Genomic DNA, 16,667 nt, shown 5'->3' with positions numbered 1-16,667 from the left:
GCTTTTAATGTAACCTTAAATACCTGCATAGTGCAATTCTGTTTATATGTTGGTGTCAACAGAAATCTCTGGCTAACATGTTCTCGCCACTACCTCCAGATTTTTTTTTTCTGGCTTTGGTTTGAGACTTTTGAGTATCAGCTCCTCTGCTGTATTTATTTGAAAAAGACCCAGTGTTTGTCTCAGTGTCTGCCCGTCCAAAATCCTCCACGTTCTGCAAATGGTTGTTTTGCTAAAGCGTAGATTTCTACTCTGGAGTTCCTCAGACTGTTTAGAAAGGGAGACGTGTTGCCAAACGGAGCGGACGGAGTCTTTCAGGCTTCACATATCAGCAGAGGCGCTGTGGGAAAGTAGAGATGTGGATCAGGACGGAAACGTGCCCAGACTGCAAAGACTGACCTCACAGTGCCTTCATTCGGTGTTTTTCTCTCTAGTCGGATCGTGTTTGATCAGGAGGAACTCCTCCTCACCTGAACGCTGTGCTATTTTTAGACTCACTCTCACATGACCCCACGTCAATACTCTGATGCTAATTTTGTCCTCGCTGTTCACTCGCAGTCCTTCAGCACACACACAGCTAGATATATTCACACACATACGTGCCTCACCTGCATCGCATTACTCACGCAGATTTCACACCTCTAATGAAAAGCACATCGTGCAGTCCGTGTAGTAACTGTTTTGTGTTTTTCCAGTGTGACGTCTGTTCAGTGCAGGCTTCCCAACAGTCTGTTTGTCTTCATTTGCTTGAAATCTTCAGAGACAGCAGATTGAGAGATTTTACTGTCATCTGCTCTTTGTTTTTCATCCCTCTAATGACACATTTAACAGCTCTGTGGGTCAGTTATCCTAATGATCAGTCAGCTACAGCAGGATCATTATTCACATGCAGCCGTCAGAATTGGGCTCTCAACACCTCGTCGTTTTGCTTTCGGTCTCATTTTGTTGTTTTTTCTGATCTGCCATTGTTGCACAAATTGAGCTGTGGTGCTGACTTTAGCCTGCTTTCTGGGATATAAGAGTGTGATAACTGTATTCCCACATACGTCACAATGTCATGTCCTTTTTGTCACCCCTCTAAATTTGTACTTTGCAGCCCTCATTGTGGTCTTTACTGGTTTATAATGGTCACACTTCCTTCTGTGTTACAAGATTTCCTGTTCAAGAGATTAAAAAAAGCAGAATGTCGTTGCCAGTGATGAAACTTTGTGATATTTTAGACGTGGAATATTGTATATTTTATTTGTTACTCAAGGAGCACCAGTCTCAACTCTAGTCGGCTTCTTGTTTTGTCTTCCTTTTTAAGAAAATTCACGTGTAAAATGGACTTGGCTTTTTTAAATCTACAAATGAACTTCACTCTCATTGCCTGCAGCCTTCACTCCCACACTGGCTGACTTACAATGACCAGTCAGTCAGTTTATTTCTAATACAGTAGCTTTTCAGTAGCTCCTCTGCTGTAAGGTGAACAGATTCATGCATTAGTCGTAGTTAGGTCTATGCTAGACTGAAAATCTGTGGAAACGTTGTCAGCTCCTGTATGGAGAACAAGCTGTCCTGGATGGATGGAGGGTTGCTTCTTTCATTTCCTTTCCATGCTTTCTGTGTCTTAAATCGATGTATTTTTCACTTAATAGAATGTGTTTTGAGTCATCTAACTCTAATAAATTCTCGCTCCTCCTCTGTCTTCTCAGTTTTGATGTGGAGAATGGATTATCAGTGGGACGCAGCCCCCTGGACCCCCAGGCCAGTCCTGGCTCTGGTCTGGTCCTACAGGCCAACTTCCCTCACAGCCAGCGGCGGGAATCCTTCCTCTACCGCTCGGACTCGGACTTCGACCTTTCACCCAAAGGTCCTTCCAGAAACTCCTCCACTGCCAGTGACCTGTAAGTTCATTTCCAGCTCCGTTGTTCGATGGGGCTCTTCAGTGTTTGAGATATTGCATCTTAGCAAGGATGGATTGTGTGATGAAATTCATTTTCTCCCTTCAGATGAATCCACTGCCTCTGTGTCGTTTGATTCATTTTTACGTATTGTCGTCTGTTTGTGTGAAATTCCACAAGATGAAATGCTTTTTAGAACTTAAAAAAACATGTACAACCTTCACAGTGGTAAATCTTTCAGCCTCAGTCACAATACCAACAGTGGTAATGATTGTCCTGATGTTGAGGTACCGCTGTGTGATCACATACAAAACATGTTTGCTGTCTAAGTTTTTATGTTTTTGTCTATTGTTCTTGTGCCAGAGGTTTCCTCATTGAAGGACTACTCTAGTATGTTGCAGCAAACTGTTGCGGTCACAGCTTAATTTGCAAATTTGAAACTAGCCTTTCTAGCATTTTCTTAGGATTCCCAAAAAGAGACCTCTGAAGCCCTGCAGTTCAGGTGGTGCACATTCTCTTCCTTAACTTTATATTTTGCTGTTCCAAAACTGTACTGTTATTGTCCATGAAGACTGATAAAAAACGCTTCACCTTGACAAGTTTTTACCAGCTTAAAGGCTGTATTCGGACACGTTCTGCATTGCCTGTGAGATCTCCATTCAACCACAAGCCCAGCAGTACTAGAGCCAGCTGTTTTCCCATCACTTGCCTGTCACATCTGTTCCACTGGGATTAGAATCAGTCGTAAAGAAAGGACTGTTTTGTCTGTTGTTGTCTTGTGTTTTAATCATGTCCCCAAGCCAGAGACCCCACGCTTTCTACTTGTCTAAACACCTTTAAGTTTGAGGTGTTTTAAAAATCGACTCTTGCCTATCTGTTTTTAAAGGGAAGAAAGCTTGAAGCACTGGGAAGTCAACTGGTTGTCATCTCGGTGAGACCAACATACTGAAGCAAAGAAAGATTAAGACAAAAACACTGACTCTGTCCCCCGAAGCCCTCTGCTGTATTCCCTCTAGATGGCTTCACGGTCATTTCCCACCTCTCTCCTGACAAACAAGACTAAATGTCAAACACCTCACCTGTGACCCCTTTTAGACTCTCCACAGCACCCAGTTCTGTTTTCTTTTCTTTTGCTTTTGCATGTGCCTTTTAATCAGAGCGACAACCAAGTACAGTAACACGCTATCTGTTTTTATTTACTTGTATTTACCGGGTCATATTGTATCACCCACCCTTCCACCTCCTCAGTCTGTTTCCTCACAAACCCTACTATACGCAGTGCATGTCATTCTTGTTTCTTGAAAGATGACCGAGGATATCTGATGAGTAAATTATAGCTGCACAGACAACCTAATTATTTGAGTAATACCTCAGACTAAGATGTAGTTTGATTTCTATTCATGAGCTAACAAAGCTGTGTAGCCTTCTTTTATTTCACACTGATTAGTTATTCAAACACAGGCACCTTTAGATCTTCACCTATTTCATGTTTTTCATACTTTCTCCTCTTGTGTCTTCTCTTCTGGATTGCAGACATACAGAAGACATGATAGTCACACCATTTGCACAGGTGAGTCCTCTGAAATCTTTCCAACCATAATCGGGAAGGGATTTTACCTTTTTTTGGTGCTATTTGAAAATTTGGCAGATGTTCAAATACAGTATAGAAAAACACATTCATGCATGAAAAAAAACGTCATAGATAAAGTCCAGATGGTATGAGACTGGGCCTTAGTGATCCACCGGAACAGCCCCTCAGCCTTATGTTGGCCCTGCGACAGGATCAGGCGTCCCGCTGGTGTTGCCTGACTCTTGCGTGGGATGTGCGTCACGCTTGTGCTCACTTTACACAGAGACAGAAGCGGCGAATCCAATACTGCTGGATCATGCTGTTTAAAATTTGCATGCCGGCTAATAAAGCTCCTCCGTTGGTCAGGTCTGGACATCTGATACTCTGTGGGCTTTCTCTGCGTGCTCAGTCAGTGTTTGGCTGCAGATAGAGTGACAGACATGACATAGAGGAGTGTCAGTGGTGCTATCAAAACATCAGAAAGGGAGAGGGAGAGGGGGATGCCTCTGCGCGGTGCGTCAGCTCGGAGGATGAAAGACGCAGCGGTCGTTTTGAGAAGCACTTGATCTAGTTTAAGTTTAACTAGGAAATGGCATGAGAAGTATTTACAGCTCTGATAGAAGTGACATCTGTGCTTTCACTATGTCACAAATAAATTTACATTCAGACTTTTGTTTGTGTGTTGTAGGTCCTCGCCAGCCTGAGGACTGTCCGAAGTAACTTTGCTGTCATAACCGGCCAGCAAGATCGCCCAGCCAGCAAGTAGGGTTTTAGAAAATGTATTTTTCTAATGACACCTGACAGTATGTCATCAACTTGCTGACTATTGATGATCTTTGTCTACAGGACACGATCCTCAGGCAGCAACCCACCATCCATGTGCAAAACCAGCCTCGCAGGTCGGTACTGGTATTACTAATCACTGTCCTATAATCAACACTGGTCATAAAAACACAAAGATAACAAGGACAATATCATGACAAAATGTGTGAAATGTGAAGTCAGTGTTACTCTAGCACTTTAGAATGTTTAGGTAGGATGCCATTCATAAATACATGGAGTTCAGTGGTGCAGTGTTAAGCTGCATTTTCAGTTCTTACTCATTTATGAGCAAGAATCGAAAATTCAGCTTAAGTAGAAGTAATATTTACTTGAAATATTACAAGTAAAAGTGCTCAGTGCCAAAAAATGTCCCTGTTAGTGCTCACAGTTAACGTATTCTAATTTGTCAAGAATTTCCACATACATATTTTGGATTTTAGATGGCACAAACAAAAATCTCCAGCACCAACAAAATGATATCAATGGAGAAAAAAATTCTTTTAACCAGTTTTGTAAATTCACATTTAATTTTTTCAAGCATGATAGACATATTTGTGTATGAAATAGTGATGCTCATTGCATGCTTAATGTTTACCAGAAAAAAACACTGACTGCTTTACATTACTTTGTATTTTATAGGTGTACCAAATGTCGTATGTATTATGTATTAAATCTTATATAGAAGTACTGTAAATATTAATTGAAGATGTCCAAAAATGTAATGGAAAGAAAAACACCATATTTCTCTAAGTGGCAGTGTAAAGATTAAATGAACATATTTAAGTAAAGTACAGCACTTGAGCACTTCTTTCAGGCTTCATAATTGATGAAATCTAACATTTATTTGTAGAACAGAAGGTTTACAGCCTATTTTAGGTTTTGCTTTAACAATCTTATAGGAATATGCCAGTATGGAATTACCTTTTAATGATGGATCTATGCCATAACACCCTGCTGTGTTTATTTGGTGCAGAGGAGCCTCACCAGCAGCTGGCCATCGAGACTCTCGATGAGCTGGACTGGTGTCTGGAACAGCTAGAGACGCTGAAAACTCGTCACTCTGTCAGCGAGATGGCCTCCAACAAGGTACTTTAAACACACCACTGAGTCGTTACTGTACAAACTGAGGTGAGCTGATGAGGTATAAACAGACTGCTCATACACATCTAGTACAGTCAGTAGAAGGTTGCAGTGCAGTCCACTCACTCTAATCTGCACTGTGATTCACCACCCTGAAGGATTTTATTAGTCATGTGCGTCTTGTTGCCATTTTTAAAGTTTAAACTCTGTGAAGGTAGGACAGTAGGCGACCTTCAACTCAGTCACGGAAACCCAGACATGTACTGTAACAATCAAAAATAGATTTAAGCGTAGTTTGACGTTCATTACACTGAAGTGCATAAATTAAACTGGATTAACCCTCGTGTCGTCCCGCAGGTCAAATTAAAGTTTGAAAACGTGGGAAAAATATATATTTTTACAGTGAAACTTCTGATGTCCACATTTTCAGCATTTTTGGGAAATCTTTGAACATTTTTTGGTGGAAAAAAATAAATGTTAAAAATGTTTCTTAAGAACATTCACACAAAAAATCAACCAAAATCCAGCAAATTTTGCTGGATTTTCTTTGATTTGTTTGTGACTGTTCTTAAAGAAAACATTAGAAGTTTTACTGATATATATGTATTCACTTTAGATATTTTTAGGATTTGGGGGGAGATTTTCACTCATTTTTTGAAAATATTTACAACAATTTTCTTACAATTTTTTAAATAAATATAACTTTTAATGGAAGCTTTTAAGGAATTATTGGAATTTTCTTCCTCAAGGTTTTGCAAATTTTCAGAAATTTGGTGAATTTTTTTGCTAAATTTTTCAATATTTTTCAGTCAAGGAAACAATAGTGTTTGGTCCCCATAAGTGAGGACAACAGGAGGGTTAAATTAGATCAACTATTTCAGCAAAGTATCACCACTGTTGTTCTTTCATGCCACTATAACTGCTGCTTCAGATGACATTTTTAAAGCCAAAATTCAACAATCAGATTTGGTTTATGGACTTAGTGCTTCCCTTTTGGGATGAAATGCATCAATAATTTTTGTTAGAGCTGATAATAAAAACAATATATAAGACATGTTGATAATTTTCATTAGTTTTTCGTGAATGGACGGTAATCTTTAGCTGTTTTCTGCCCAAATTAGAAAGCCACATACAACAGTGAACCCAGGGATTGTGTGTGATGTACTGTAAGTGCAGTTCTCCTTCACTGATCCCTAAACAAAGCCCAAAGCTCAAAAATACAGAAAGTCCATCATGAAAATATTAATAGAATCTCCCGTCCGTCAGCGGATGGAAGAGGCTTATTCTGTGAATGAACAGGATGGTTCCATGCATGCAAACAGAGATGAGACACACAGACACGCCCTTCCCCCTGCTGGTGTGCAGAAAAATGGGAATGAGTAGTGGGAGCTGAGGATGAAACAGCATCCCCCCCGATTCATCCTTCCTCCATGCATCCATCTCCTCCCCTCGCCTCCAACTCCTCTCCTAAGACTGGAGCCCAGCTCTCATGTGATTCCACGATTAGACCGCCCACGCAACATACACGTGCTTCTAATACACACAAACTCTTCCTCCCATCACATACATGTACATTTCACGCTTTGCCTCCCATCGCATTCATTGCCTGCTTTGATGCATATACCATCACACACGTCACATGCTCACATGGCATTAGTTGGAGTTTTGTGGGAGGTAAACCCCCCCCACCAACAACTATTGCTGCAGATCAGTCAATGAGCAGCTTCAGAGAGGGGGGAGAGTTATCCATGCTGGCAGTTGGGAACAAAGGCAGGCTCATGGGAGGCCGGGGTGTACATTGTTTCTGCATCGCTGGCGACCTTATCGAACAGTTTGATTAAATACATCTTAAATGAGCCCTGAAAGCGTGTTGAAGGAAGACTGAGACCTCCCTTAAACAATGTTTGCGTAGTCTGATTAAGGAGATGCTCATTACGCAGCAGCAAGCCTGTTTTTCACCAGCTGTCATCACACTGGTTTGGAGATAAGCATAAAAACAAATAAAGGCGACTTCATGTGCGTCATTTCTGCCATGCGGATACATTCATGATTTCTTTTACAAATAATGTGCTCATCCTTGGGTAAGCTTTAATTTTACAAATGCAAAGGTTGACTACTAAACTTGGAAACATTAATTCATATTTTAACCCAAGATTAACGGAAATGTGCCATGTGAGGTAGTTTTCATTCAGTTTTCACACAGTTTCATATTGTCTTTAATATGTTAACACATCTGAGCATATTTCTGTCAGAGTTTGTTGTTATCTTGAGATGATTGTAGTGGTCAATGTACTCACATCCTTGTGGTTCATGGTGTACTGGTTTTATTTTTGGCTACATGAATGAAACCCCCCTCCCCACCCATTCAGAGCTTTTCCCTCATATCTTGTTCAAACTTGGTGCACATGGTGCATCTCACAACCTCCGCCTCTGACTCTCTGCTCTGCCTACTTTGTACGTCTACCGACCAATGACGGCCCTCTGTGTCTCCGACCGCTGCTGCAGCAGGCGCCTGATTGGCTGCTATTCTTAGGCATTTTTGGAAGGAGGCGGAGATTAGAGTACCTCGTTCTCCCTCTGTTTACACACATAGTGAGCAGCCAGTAACTGAGTGAATGAGGGAGAGTCAGGGGGAGCGAGGGAGTGTGGCTTGTCTGCCTTGCATCCTTGCATCCCGCAGCATTCCCACAGCTATGCTTCCAATCCCTCCTTCTTCCATGGACCTCTGAACGGCTCTCTTTTTTGTCCATCTCTACGGCACGCGCTGGTCAAAGCTTCCACAAGTCTAACCAGTGGACTGTCTGCTTGCAGTGGATTTTGCTCAGGCAAGCAGTATAGGAGCACAAAGTGTCCCTGCTGTCCGTTGCTCTGAAACGGGCAGTGTTAGAGGACGACCAGAAAGCCCAGCTCCCTCACTCCGTTTTGTTTTTGCTCTCATGCTTGACTTTGCGCTGAAATGCCAGAAGTGACTTATTTCATCTCGGTGTCGCGGATGTTCACTCAGGTAAGGAGAGGCGTGAACCGGGTGGGAGGGGATGAGGCTGCTCGAGGCTCACATGTTGCTTGTTTTGTGGATGTGAAGACATAAACAGCTGATGGTTGAGATGTGAAAGTGGACTTTCTCTGGGGCATCTTGTATCAGCACATACAGTGACATCTGCTACCTTTTTGTCAGAGACATCTAGAGTTTTTTTTTTTGATTGTTCCACTATGTATTCACATAGATGATGCAAGTGGACACAAATTGACTTTTAGCTATGTCTGTGCTAAGCGTTGATTCTGATTACACCTCACATCTTGACAATCAGCACAAAAGATGCAATCCATACAATACGATGAAAATAGGAGGTAAAGAAAACCAATCGTCCCATCCAACATGTTTGCATTCCTCAACAGAGAGAGCTCTACGTGCAAAGTCTTTGTTCTGGCATGTTGTTGTTAAGAGATAACAGTGGATGAGCCTCAGTGTGTCCACAGTGTAGTACATAGTGTTTTATCAAACTCATGGATGCTTGTGTGTGTGTGTTTGTCCTCAGTTCAAGAGGATGCTGAACCGAGAGCTCAGCCAGCTGTCAGAAACCAGCCGTTCAGGGAACCAGGTGTCTGAGTTCATCTCCAGCACCTTCCTCGGTAAATAGTTGCTCTTTGTTCAATGCACTGCTGCACGTAGACAGAGATGTAGCAATATCTAATGTGTAATGTTGGAAGTAAATAGTAAAATGACTACAGCAGGAGTTACTGGAAAGTTACCATCAAAATGTTGATCCCCACGAGATTGCAGTGTCAACCATTTGTCTGACTTCATCCCATAGAGAAGCAACATGACATGGACATCATGTCTCCCCCCACCAAGGAGAAAGACAAGAAGAAGCGGCCCATGTCCCAGATCAGCGGTGTGAAGAAGGCAACCCACAGCCCCAGCCTTGCACCCTCAACTATCCCTCGCTTTGGGGTCAGCGCCAGCCAGGAAGATCTCCTTGCCAAGGTATGAAGATGAGTTCAGCAACTGTTAATTTGCCACTTCCATGCACATGATTCTGTATGTTTGATGTATGTATTTATCTTTGCTTGCTGGCAGGAGCTTGAGGACATAAACAGATGGGGTATTGACATCTTTAAAGTCTCCGAGTACTCGGGGAGTCGCCCACTGACGGTCACCATGTACACCATCTTCCAGGTAACACATCAGAGCAGACTTCTGTGGAACATGTAGCACAGAGAGTAAATGAATGACTGAAACAAAGGTTTCATAGATTTTAATAAATGATTGCTGATCCGGGGGCTGCACAGTGGTATAGTGGTTAGCACTTTCGCCTTGCAGCAAGAAGGTCCCAGTTCGAATCCCGGGGTGGGCCTGGGATCTTTCTGCATGGAGTTTGCATGTTCTCCCTGTGCATGCGTGTGTTTTCTCCGGGTACTCCGGCTTCCTCCCACAGTCCAAAAATATGCTGAGGTTAATTGATCACTCTAAATTGCCCGTAGGTATGAATGTGAGTGGGATTGTTTGTCTGTATGTAGCCCTGAGACAGACTGGCGACCTGTCCAGGGTGTCCCCTGCCATCGGCTGGGATAGGCTCCAGCGCCCCCCACGGCCCTAGTGAGGATAAAGCGGTGTATAGAGAATGGATGGATGGATTGCTGATCTGGAGTTTGCTGTATTCTTTCTCCCCTGCTGCTGTAGGAACGAGAGCTGCTAAAGTCCTTTAAGATTCCAGTGGACACGTTCATTACATTCATGATGACTTTGGAGGAGCACTACCATTCAGATGTGGCCTACCACAACAACATCCACGCTGCAGATGTGGTCCAGTCCACACATGTGCTGCTGTCCACGCCTGCACTGGAGGTAATGGCTGTGCTTCACTGTAGTTAAAGCATACACAAATGTCACCATTATTAAATCAAAACAGTAGGATTCCTGCATGTCCTTGTCACGCAAGTGAAAACACTAACAAAACTTTTCAAAAAACTTCACTACAAAACACTACCAATGGACTCCAAATGGCCTGAAACGCGCTCCTAAATACTTTCTGTGGAACACTTTTGGCCTTCCACACTTGGAAAAATTTTGGGTTCTGACCGACTCCTAATTAAAGAGCACCGACACACACACACTGACTGTCTTCTTTTGCGTCTGTCCAAGGCTGTGTTTACTGATCTGGAGATCCTCGCCGCTCTGTTTGCCAGCGCCATTCACGACGTGGATCACCCCGGAGTTTCGAATCAGTTTCTCATCAACACCAGTGAGTTTGCATAGCTCCGCAGGGATTATGTGAATGTGCGTGGGTGCTGAGTGTGTTTAACTGTGTGGATGAGGTACCTGTAACCACGTGCCTGAGTACAATGTGGTTTGTTTCAACATTCAGGAGGTTCACAGTGCTCTGTGTAAACTCTTCTTGGATTTTTGCCTGCAGACTCAGAGCTGGCCCTGATGTACAATGACTCGTCGGTGCTGGAGAATCACCACCTGGCTGTCGGCTTCAAGCTTCTGCAGGAAGACAACTGTGACATCTTTCAGAACCTCAACAAAAAGCAGAGGCAGTCGCTGCGCAAAATGGTCATTGACATGGTAAGACAAATCTTAAGTGTAGTTCTGTTTCTCAGTTTAAGCAGTGCCTGCAATTCAATGATCTCAATGAGCTGATTGATTAATTTTTGGGGGGGTTCTTGCAGGTGCTGGCCACTGACATGTCTAAACACATGAACCTATTAGCAGACCTGAAAACCATGGTGGAGACCAAGAAAGTTACCAGTCTGGGAGTCCTACTGTTAGACAACTATTCAGATCGCATACAGGTAAGAAGTGCTTCACACAAAAACAGTAACTTTAACCCCTTGACGCCTATTGTCGCAAATTCACATCATACCACTTTCATTCAGACTGCAGCAGAGATAGTGCATCCATTCTCCCAATGCTAGTTTGTGCAAATTCAATTCGTTCAAATCGAGTGGGACCTAATTATTATATATCTGTTATTATTATTATATATCTGTTCTATTTGTAATAGATAAATTAACAATCTCCACTTATTTTAGCATCAGCTGGAAAACAAAAACACACAAAATTTTAGTTTTTATTTAACTGTAAATAAATTCAGTTGTCAAGGGGTTAACCTCTTATGACCTTGTACAGCTGTGTTTAGAAAATGGATGAAGAAATAAATAAAATGCATCTGCTGTAACTGCGATCATTTACTTGACCGTCACCCTCTGTGTATTTGTCACTGCAGGTTCTTCAGAACATGGTTCACTGTGCAGATCTGAGTAACCCCACCAAACCTCTTGAGTTGTACCGGCAGTGGACAGATCGTATCATGGTGGAGTTTTTCACGCAGGGTGACAGAGAGAGAGACAAAGGCATGGAGATCAGCCCCATGTGTGACAAACACAACGCCTCAATAGAGAAGAACCAGGTATGGAATGAATCAACAGTCGTATTTCATGAAAATCAAACAGAACAGTGACTCAAAGTAAAAGATAAACGCCGACATAGATCGCTACCACCAAATGCCTCTCTCTCTCTTTCAGGTGGGCTTCATCGACTACATCGTTCATCCTCTGTGGGAGACGTGGGCCGACCTGGTTCACCCCGATGCTCAGGAGATCCTGGACACACTGGAGGACAACAGAGAGTGGTACCAGAGCATGATCCCCCACAGCCCCTCACCCAACCCAGAGGGTCTGGAGGAGGGAGCCAACACCGGGGAAGCCTCATCTCTGAGTGGAGGAGGCGTCTCTTCTGCAGCCGACAAGTTTCAGTTCGAGCTGACCTTGGAAGAAGAAGGAGAATCCGATACAGAAAGTCCGCCTGAGGAAGAGGAGGGCTACAGCAGCAGCAGGGGGCCTGAAGCCGGCAGAACTGATTCGACTCGACGGCTTCCCAAAATGCTCACTAGTGACTCAGGCAGGACGTTTTCTTTAGACTCTGAGAAAGATATGGCAGAAGACAGAGAGACAGACCAAGAAGGCGTCTCTGGAGTAGCACGCTTCAGACTCGGCACATAGCACCAGTCAAAAGTACTTTTTCTTTTGGCCTTTTTCTGTTTCATTTTTTCTTGATTTCAGTGCCTCGTCCTCTGCCACTCCCCTTCTCCCATGGCAAGCAAACACCACCACCTCTGTTCTTCTTGGACAGGGTGATAGCAAGACTCGGAGTGGGGTGTACGGGAGTGCGGGTGATTGTGGAGGATATTAAGAGGGTCTGCAGTTTTTCATAGCAGTCACTTGCACTGGAGAGAGACAGAATCCCTGTTCCAGTGAGGACAGGAAACCAAGTTTCTGACCTGATCTGTGTGTTCTGTATCTTTCATACAGACAAACTGTGGCTAAAGTTCTTCAGATACAATGAGAAGTTAAAAAAAACTTCCTTTTCTACCAACCAGCCTAAGGTCTACTACAACTCAAGACAGCACTGTCTTCCTCTTTTGGAGTATTTGTGAAGAAAATGAGGACGTGATGAACCGTAAAAACATAAAGTCTTTTAAGACTTTTTACCAAACTTGCAAATTACAGGGACAATGCTGTTTTGCCTGCCTTTTTTTTGTTTTTGTTTTTTCATTTATTTTCTGTTGTCTTTTATTTTAATCCATACACACTAATGAAGATACAGTCAGCAGCAGACTTGAAAGCAGTGGAAGCAAAGTAATCGAAGAAAGGAACTATGCATGGTTTTTATGCAGGAAACATAAATGTAGCCAATGTTTCAGTAACTGTTCGCTGTTATTGTACACATACAGTAGCACTTCTTTCAGGTGGTGTTGCGCAGCATATTTAGATGTGTTCAACATGCAGCCGTTCTAGAGGAAGATAGCAATGAATGAGCTGGCACTACATAATGCTTTGATGTATTATTTCCAATTTTATAATCCTACACTAAGATATTGTCAGCAACAAACCTGAGACAGTGTCAATGTAGTGTTATGCAGTCATGGAATTACATCCAAAGGAGTTTGGACTGTGCATATGGTGCCTCCTAGTGTCCACAAGTGGAACTGAAGTTCTGGTACCAAGGCAAATGATATACAAGGTTTTGGCCTATATGGAAAGTACATTCACAAGGTATTTAATGGTAGGACTACCAGAAATGTCAGTTATGTTTTAGTTTTGTTGCTCATTTTTGATTATTTTGTTTGTTCATTTTTTTAAATTGAAATCACACTTTTTCTCGTTCTTGATGTTCGGCACCGATTTTTATCAGTTTGCCTTAAAGTTTGCCACATTTTAGTTTTTGTTCACAGCTAGCCCTCGTTGTGGATTTTAAGGGCTCGAGCCAAAACATGAACACACTGGATGCTGTGGAGCGAGAAACAGCAACCAGCACAGACACCGTGCAAAAACCTAATGCTACAGCACAGCTACAGATACATCGAACTATTCTTTATCGTTACTAAATAATGTGTTAAACACGGCGTCCATCTACTGAAATAGGGTCTTTTGATAATATCCACTTGCATAAAGACTGATGAGGGTGTCTCATTAGAAGCATAAGGGTTGCAAAGACAGATTTTAGCATCATTGTAACTGTAAAAACCCAGGAGGTTACCAAGAGACAGTTTCCTGTGCCAGCATTTCCCTCTTTTTCCTCTCATTGATCAATATTTCGCTCTTCACAGGGACATAGTCAATGACAAACCAAGTGCCAAGCAAGCAGGACACAACCCGTACTGTAATTTCCATTTTGCCACTGGCTACTTTCCATCAGTGACTGATAAAGTTGGTTGATTGTAGCACCCCGTGTGCCAATCTGACCTTAGTGTCTCTGTTCCTTTTTTATAACTCCGGCTCAAACAGTAACTGAAACTGATATTGTCTTAAAACAGTGATGTGTTTTTTGTGTGAGTGAGTGAGTGGGTCGACTTTTTTGAAGTATTTGCTAAGAAAAACCAAAGCACTTTGTACGGTACTTTTACAGTTCTGCACTTCCAGTTCAGCTGAAGATGTGTAACGTGACTGCTTCACTGTTTTTCTGTTGACAAATGACCTGGTGGTGGAATTGAATTGCACGGGCTGGACCACTACAGCTCTTAAAGGTTGGATGTTGGAGGGACTGAAGTTGTTTTTTGTTGTTGTTGATGCTCTTTTATAATTGACTGTACAAAAAATAGTTTTTTGTTGAATTGCATGACATTGGCTGCAATATTCAAACAATATGAAGAGTATATGGAGTACTTACTTACTAAACTTAGCCTGTGGAGACACTTGTTTTATTTTACTACCATAAAACAGTCGTGTTTTAATGTGTGAATGAGCTGAAAGTTTTTCTTTTGTTTTCAAACTTGGGATTTTTTTTGTTTCTGGTCACAGATGTGTTCACTGACATGCTGGAGTAAAATATGTGCAATCCTTTCTGTAGCCATAAACAGCACCAAACAGACCAACACTCAAGGATGCCTTCAACACTAAGGACTATTTAACAGCATCTTAACCAGCACAACATGCAAAGATTCAGTCTGTGTCTCTGCGTGTCACTAATTGTTTGATTTTGTACATTTTCCTCACAGTACTTTATGTACAACTTATTTATTATTTCTATATTATCTTTCAGAAACGATGACAAACAAATAGACTTTTCGTCTGAGGTTTAGTACTTTTTGTGTAGGCTGATGTGTGAGAAAGTCAAACAGGACAGATTTCAACGATTACTCAGCTTTTTTTCCCTTCTCATTTCGTTATGTCTGCAAATAACATTATACATAAGCAAAAATACTCACTTTCATGTTTTTTTCTCTGTGTAAAAATAGTTGAGTGACAGATTTCCGTCTTGGTTTTCTGAAGCATCTCTTCTTTACTGTCTTCCTCTGTTTCCGCCAGTAAGGTCAGATCATGTATTCATAAAGGATCTCGCGGTGTGATCTGAGACTTCTTTGATTCACGGTAAAGATGATACAGTCATACAGCCTCAACAGTCTTTCTAGACCAGTATTTCTGTTCTTGGAGATTTTATGAATATGGATCATGAACTGAGACGCTGCAGCTTTGACAATCCAAACTCTGCTGTTTAACTGTGGGTGTGTTTGCCCTCTCTCCAACTAGAACTGTATGCCTTGCAAATAAAGGAAAAACTCCTCACTCTGCCATGTCTTGTTTTCTGCTTCAACAGGAAAACAGAATGATAAATCATAGGTAGAGATAGCCATGTTTTAATCACCAGATAATTTTATGTTTTCCTTTCCATGAAAAGCAACATGATAAGTTTCTATGTTTAATAGAAATACTTATGTAATAATAATAATAATAATAATAATAATTCTTGTCACTCAATTAAGTATTGATCACTTTTATGACACAGAATGACACTGGTGATGTGTATGACATATGCAATAAAAATTACTAAAGAGGAAATAAGAAAGGAGTAGTCTATTTTCAGAAATATTTATACTTATATATAAAACAGAATATCTAAATTTCATCTATCAAATAAAAAATAAATACAGTATTTACAAAATTACAGCAATCTAAAGTCTTAATGTGATAAAAGTGTGATCTATTTTCTTTTTAAAATGAAATTTTATATTTTTTCATGATTTTACCTCTTTTTTATTTTCTTTACATTCAATGCCTACAATTTCTGTAGATTTTTATTTATTTTATTTATATTTTTGTGTATTTCAAAAATACAGAAAAAGAAAAAAATATTGATTTCAAGTAGTGTAGCATAACTATGCACTAAAAACAATACTAATATACTAACATTCTAATAATTAGAGCTTTCTTTTATAGCTACAACATTACAAGGACACAATGTGTTAATGCATCTGTGTTTTATAGTAATCCAGTGTTGTAACATCTATAAGTATAAGAGCCTTCTCAGAGTAATTATGGAGTAAGTTTACTAAGTATGTAAAGATCTGTGCACTTTTTTCATCACTGATGTCCATTCGTAAGCCCTGGCCCATTTTTTTTAACTTCTTTTAAAAATATATATATTCTTTTATCACATTGATACTAAATCCCTATTTATACTAACATATAAACACAGTATTTTATGGTCACAGACATACACATGTACATACACATTGATTAGATCAGTGTAAGGAACTCAGGCAATGATTAAGTGAAGTCAAAGTGAACAAAACATAAGAAACAAGGCCATCAGTTGAATGTATTTATTCACTTTAATTCAATTGTATTTATATGTGGTCTTTTCACCACAAAAGTCGCATTATGTCACTTCACATAGTAACTTCAGGTCCTTACAATATCATATTTTACGGAGCAACCCAGTGAGTCCAAAGATCCAGTAATTCTGAATCAAAATCTCTCATGATTTATAGAATGGGAGGCGGGGCTTGTGGAGTGAGTCGGTCAGATCT

General features: G+C 41.1%; 1 protein-coding gene across 5 annotated transcripts in view; it reads left to right on the top strand.

Annotated features, from left to right (window-relative positions):
- The window catches only part of pde4ca (phosphodiesterase 4C, cAMP-specific a), a 44,898-nt gene extending 29,470 nt beyond the window's left edge, over positions 1-15,428 (top strand). For 3 of the 5 annotated variants that reach the window (XM_051953270.1, XM_051953268.1, XM_022193449.2), the window contains exons 2-16: positions 1,695-1,886; positions 2,770-2,814; positions 3,417-3,453; positions 4,142-4,215; positions 4,300-4,352; positions 5,249-5,361; positions 8,892-8,985; positions 9,168-9,340; positions 9,434-9,532; positions 10,037-10,201; positions 10,499-10,598; positions 10,770-10,924; positions 11,029-11,151; positions 11,586-11,768; positions 11,884-15,428. In XM_051953270.1, coding sequence (XP_051809230.1) covers positions 1,695-1,886; positions 2,770-2,814; positions 3,417-3,453; positions 4,142-4,215; positions 4,300-4,352; positions 5,249-5,361; positions 8,892-8,985; positions 9,168-9,340; positions 9,434-9,532; positions 10,037-10,201; positions 10,499-10,598; positions 10,770-10,924; positions 11,029-11,151; positions 11,586-11,768; positions 11,884-12,360 — 2,083 coding nt within the window. In that variant the 3' untranslated portion in view covers positions 12,361-15,428. Of the gene's footprint in view, positions 1-1,694; positions 1,887-2,769; positions 2,815-3,416; positions 3,454-4,141; positions 4,216-4,299; positions 4,353-5,248; positions 5,362-6,004; positions 8,360-8,891; positions 8,986-9,167; positions 9,341-9,433; positions 9,533-10,036; positions 10,202-10,498; positions 10,599-10,769; positions 10,925-11,028; positions 11,152-11,585; positions 11,769-11,883 lie in introns of those variants that run through there. The other 2 variants (XM_051953269.1, XM_022193451.2) reach the window with 2 other exon arrangements.
- The last annotated feature ends 1,239 nt before the right edge of the window (positions 15,429-16,667 follow it).

The sequence above is a fragment of the Acanthochromis polyacanthus genome, chromosome 9, assembly GCF_021347895.1.
Source record: "Acanthochromis polyacanthus isolate Apoly-LR-REF ecotype Palm Island chromosome 9, KAUST_Apoly_ChrSc, whole genome shotgun sequence".
Lineage (NCBI taxonomy): Eukaryota > Metazoa > Chordata > Actinopteri > Pomacentridae > Acanthochromis > Acanthochromis polyacanthus.
Note: the sequence above shows the minus strand (reverse complement) of the source record. Positions and strands in the feature narration are given on the sequence as shown.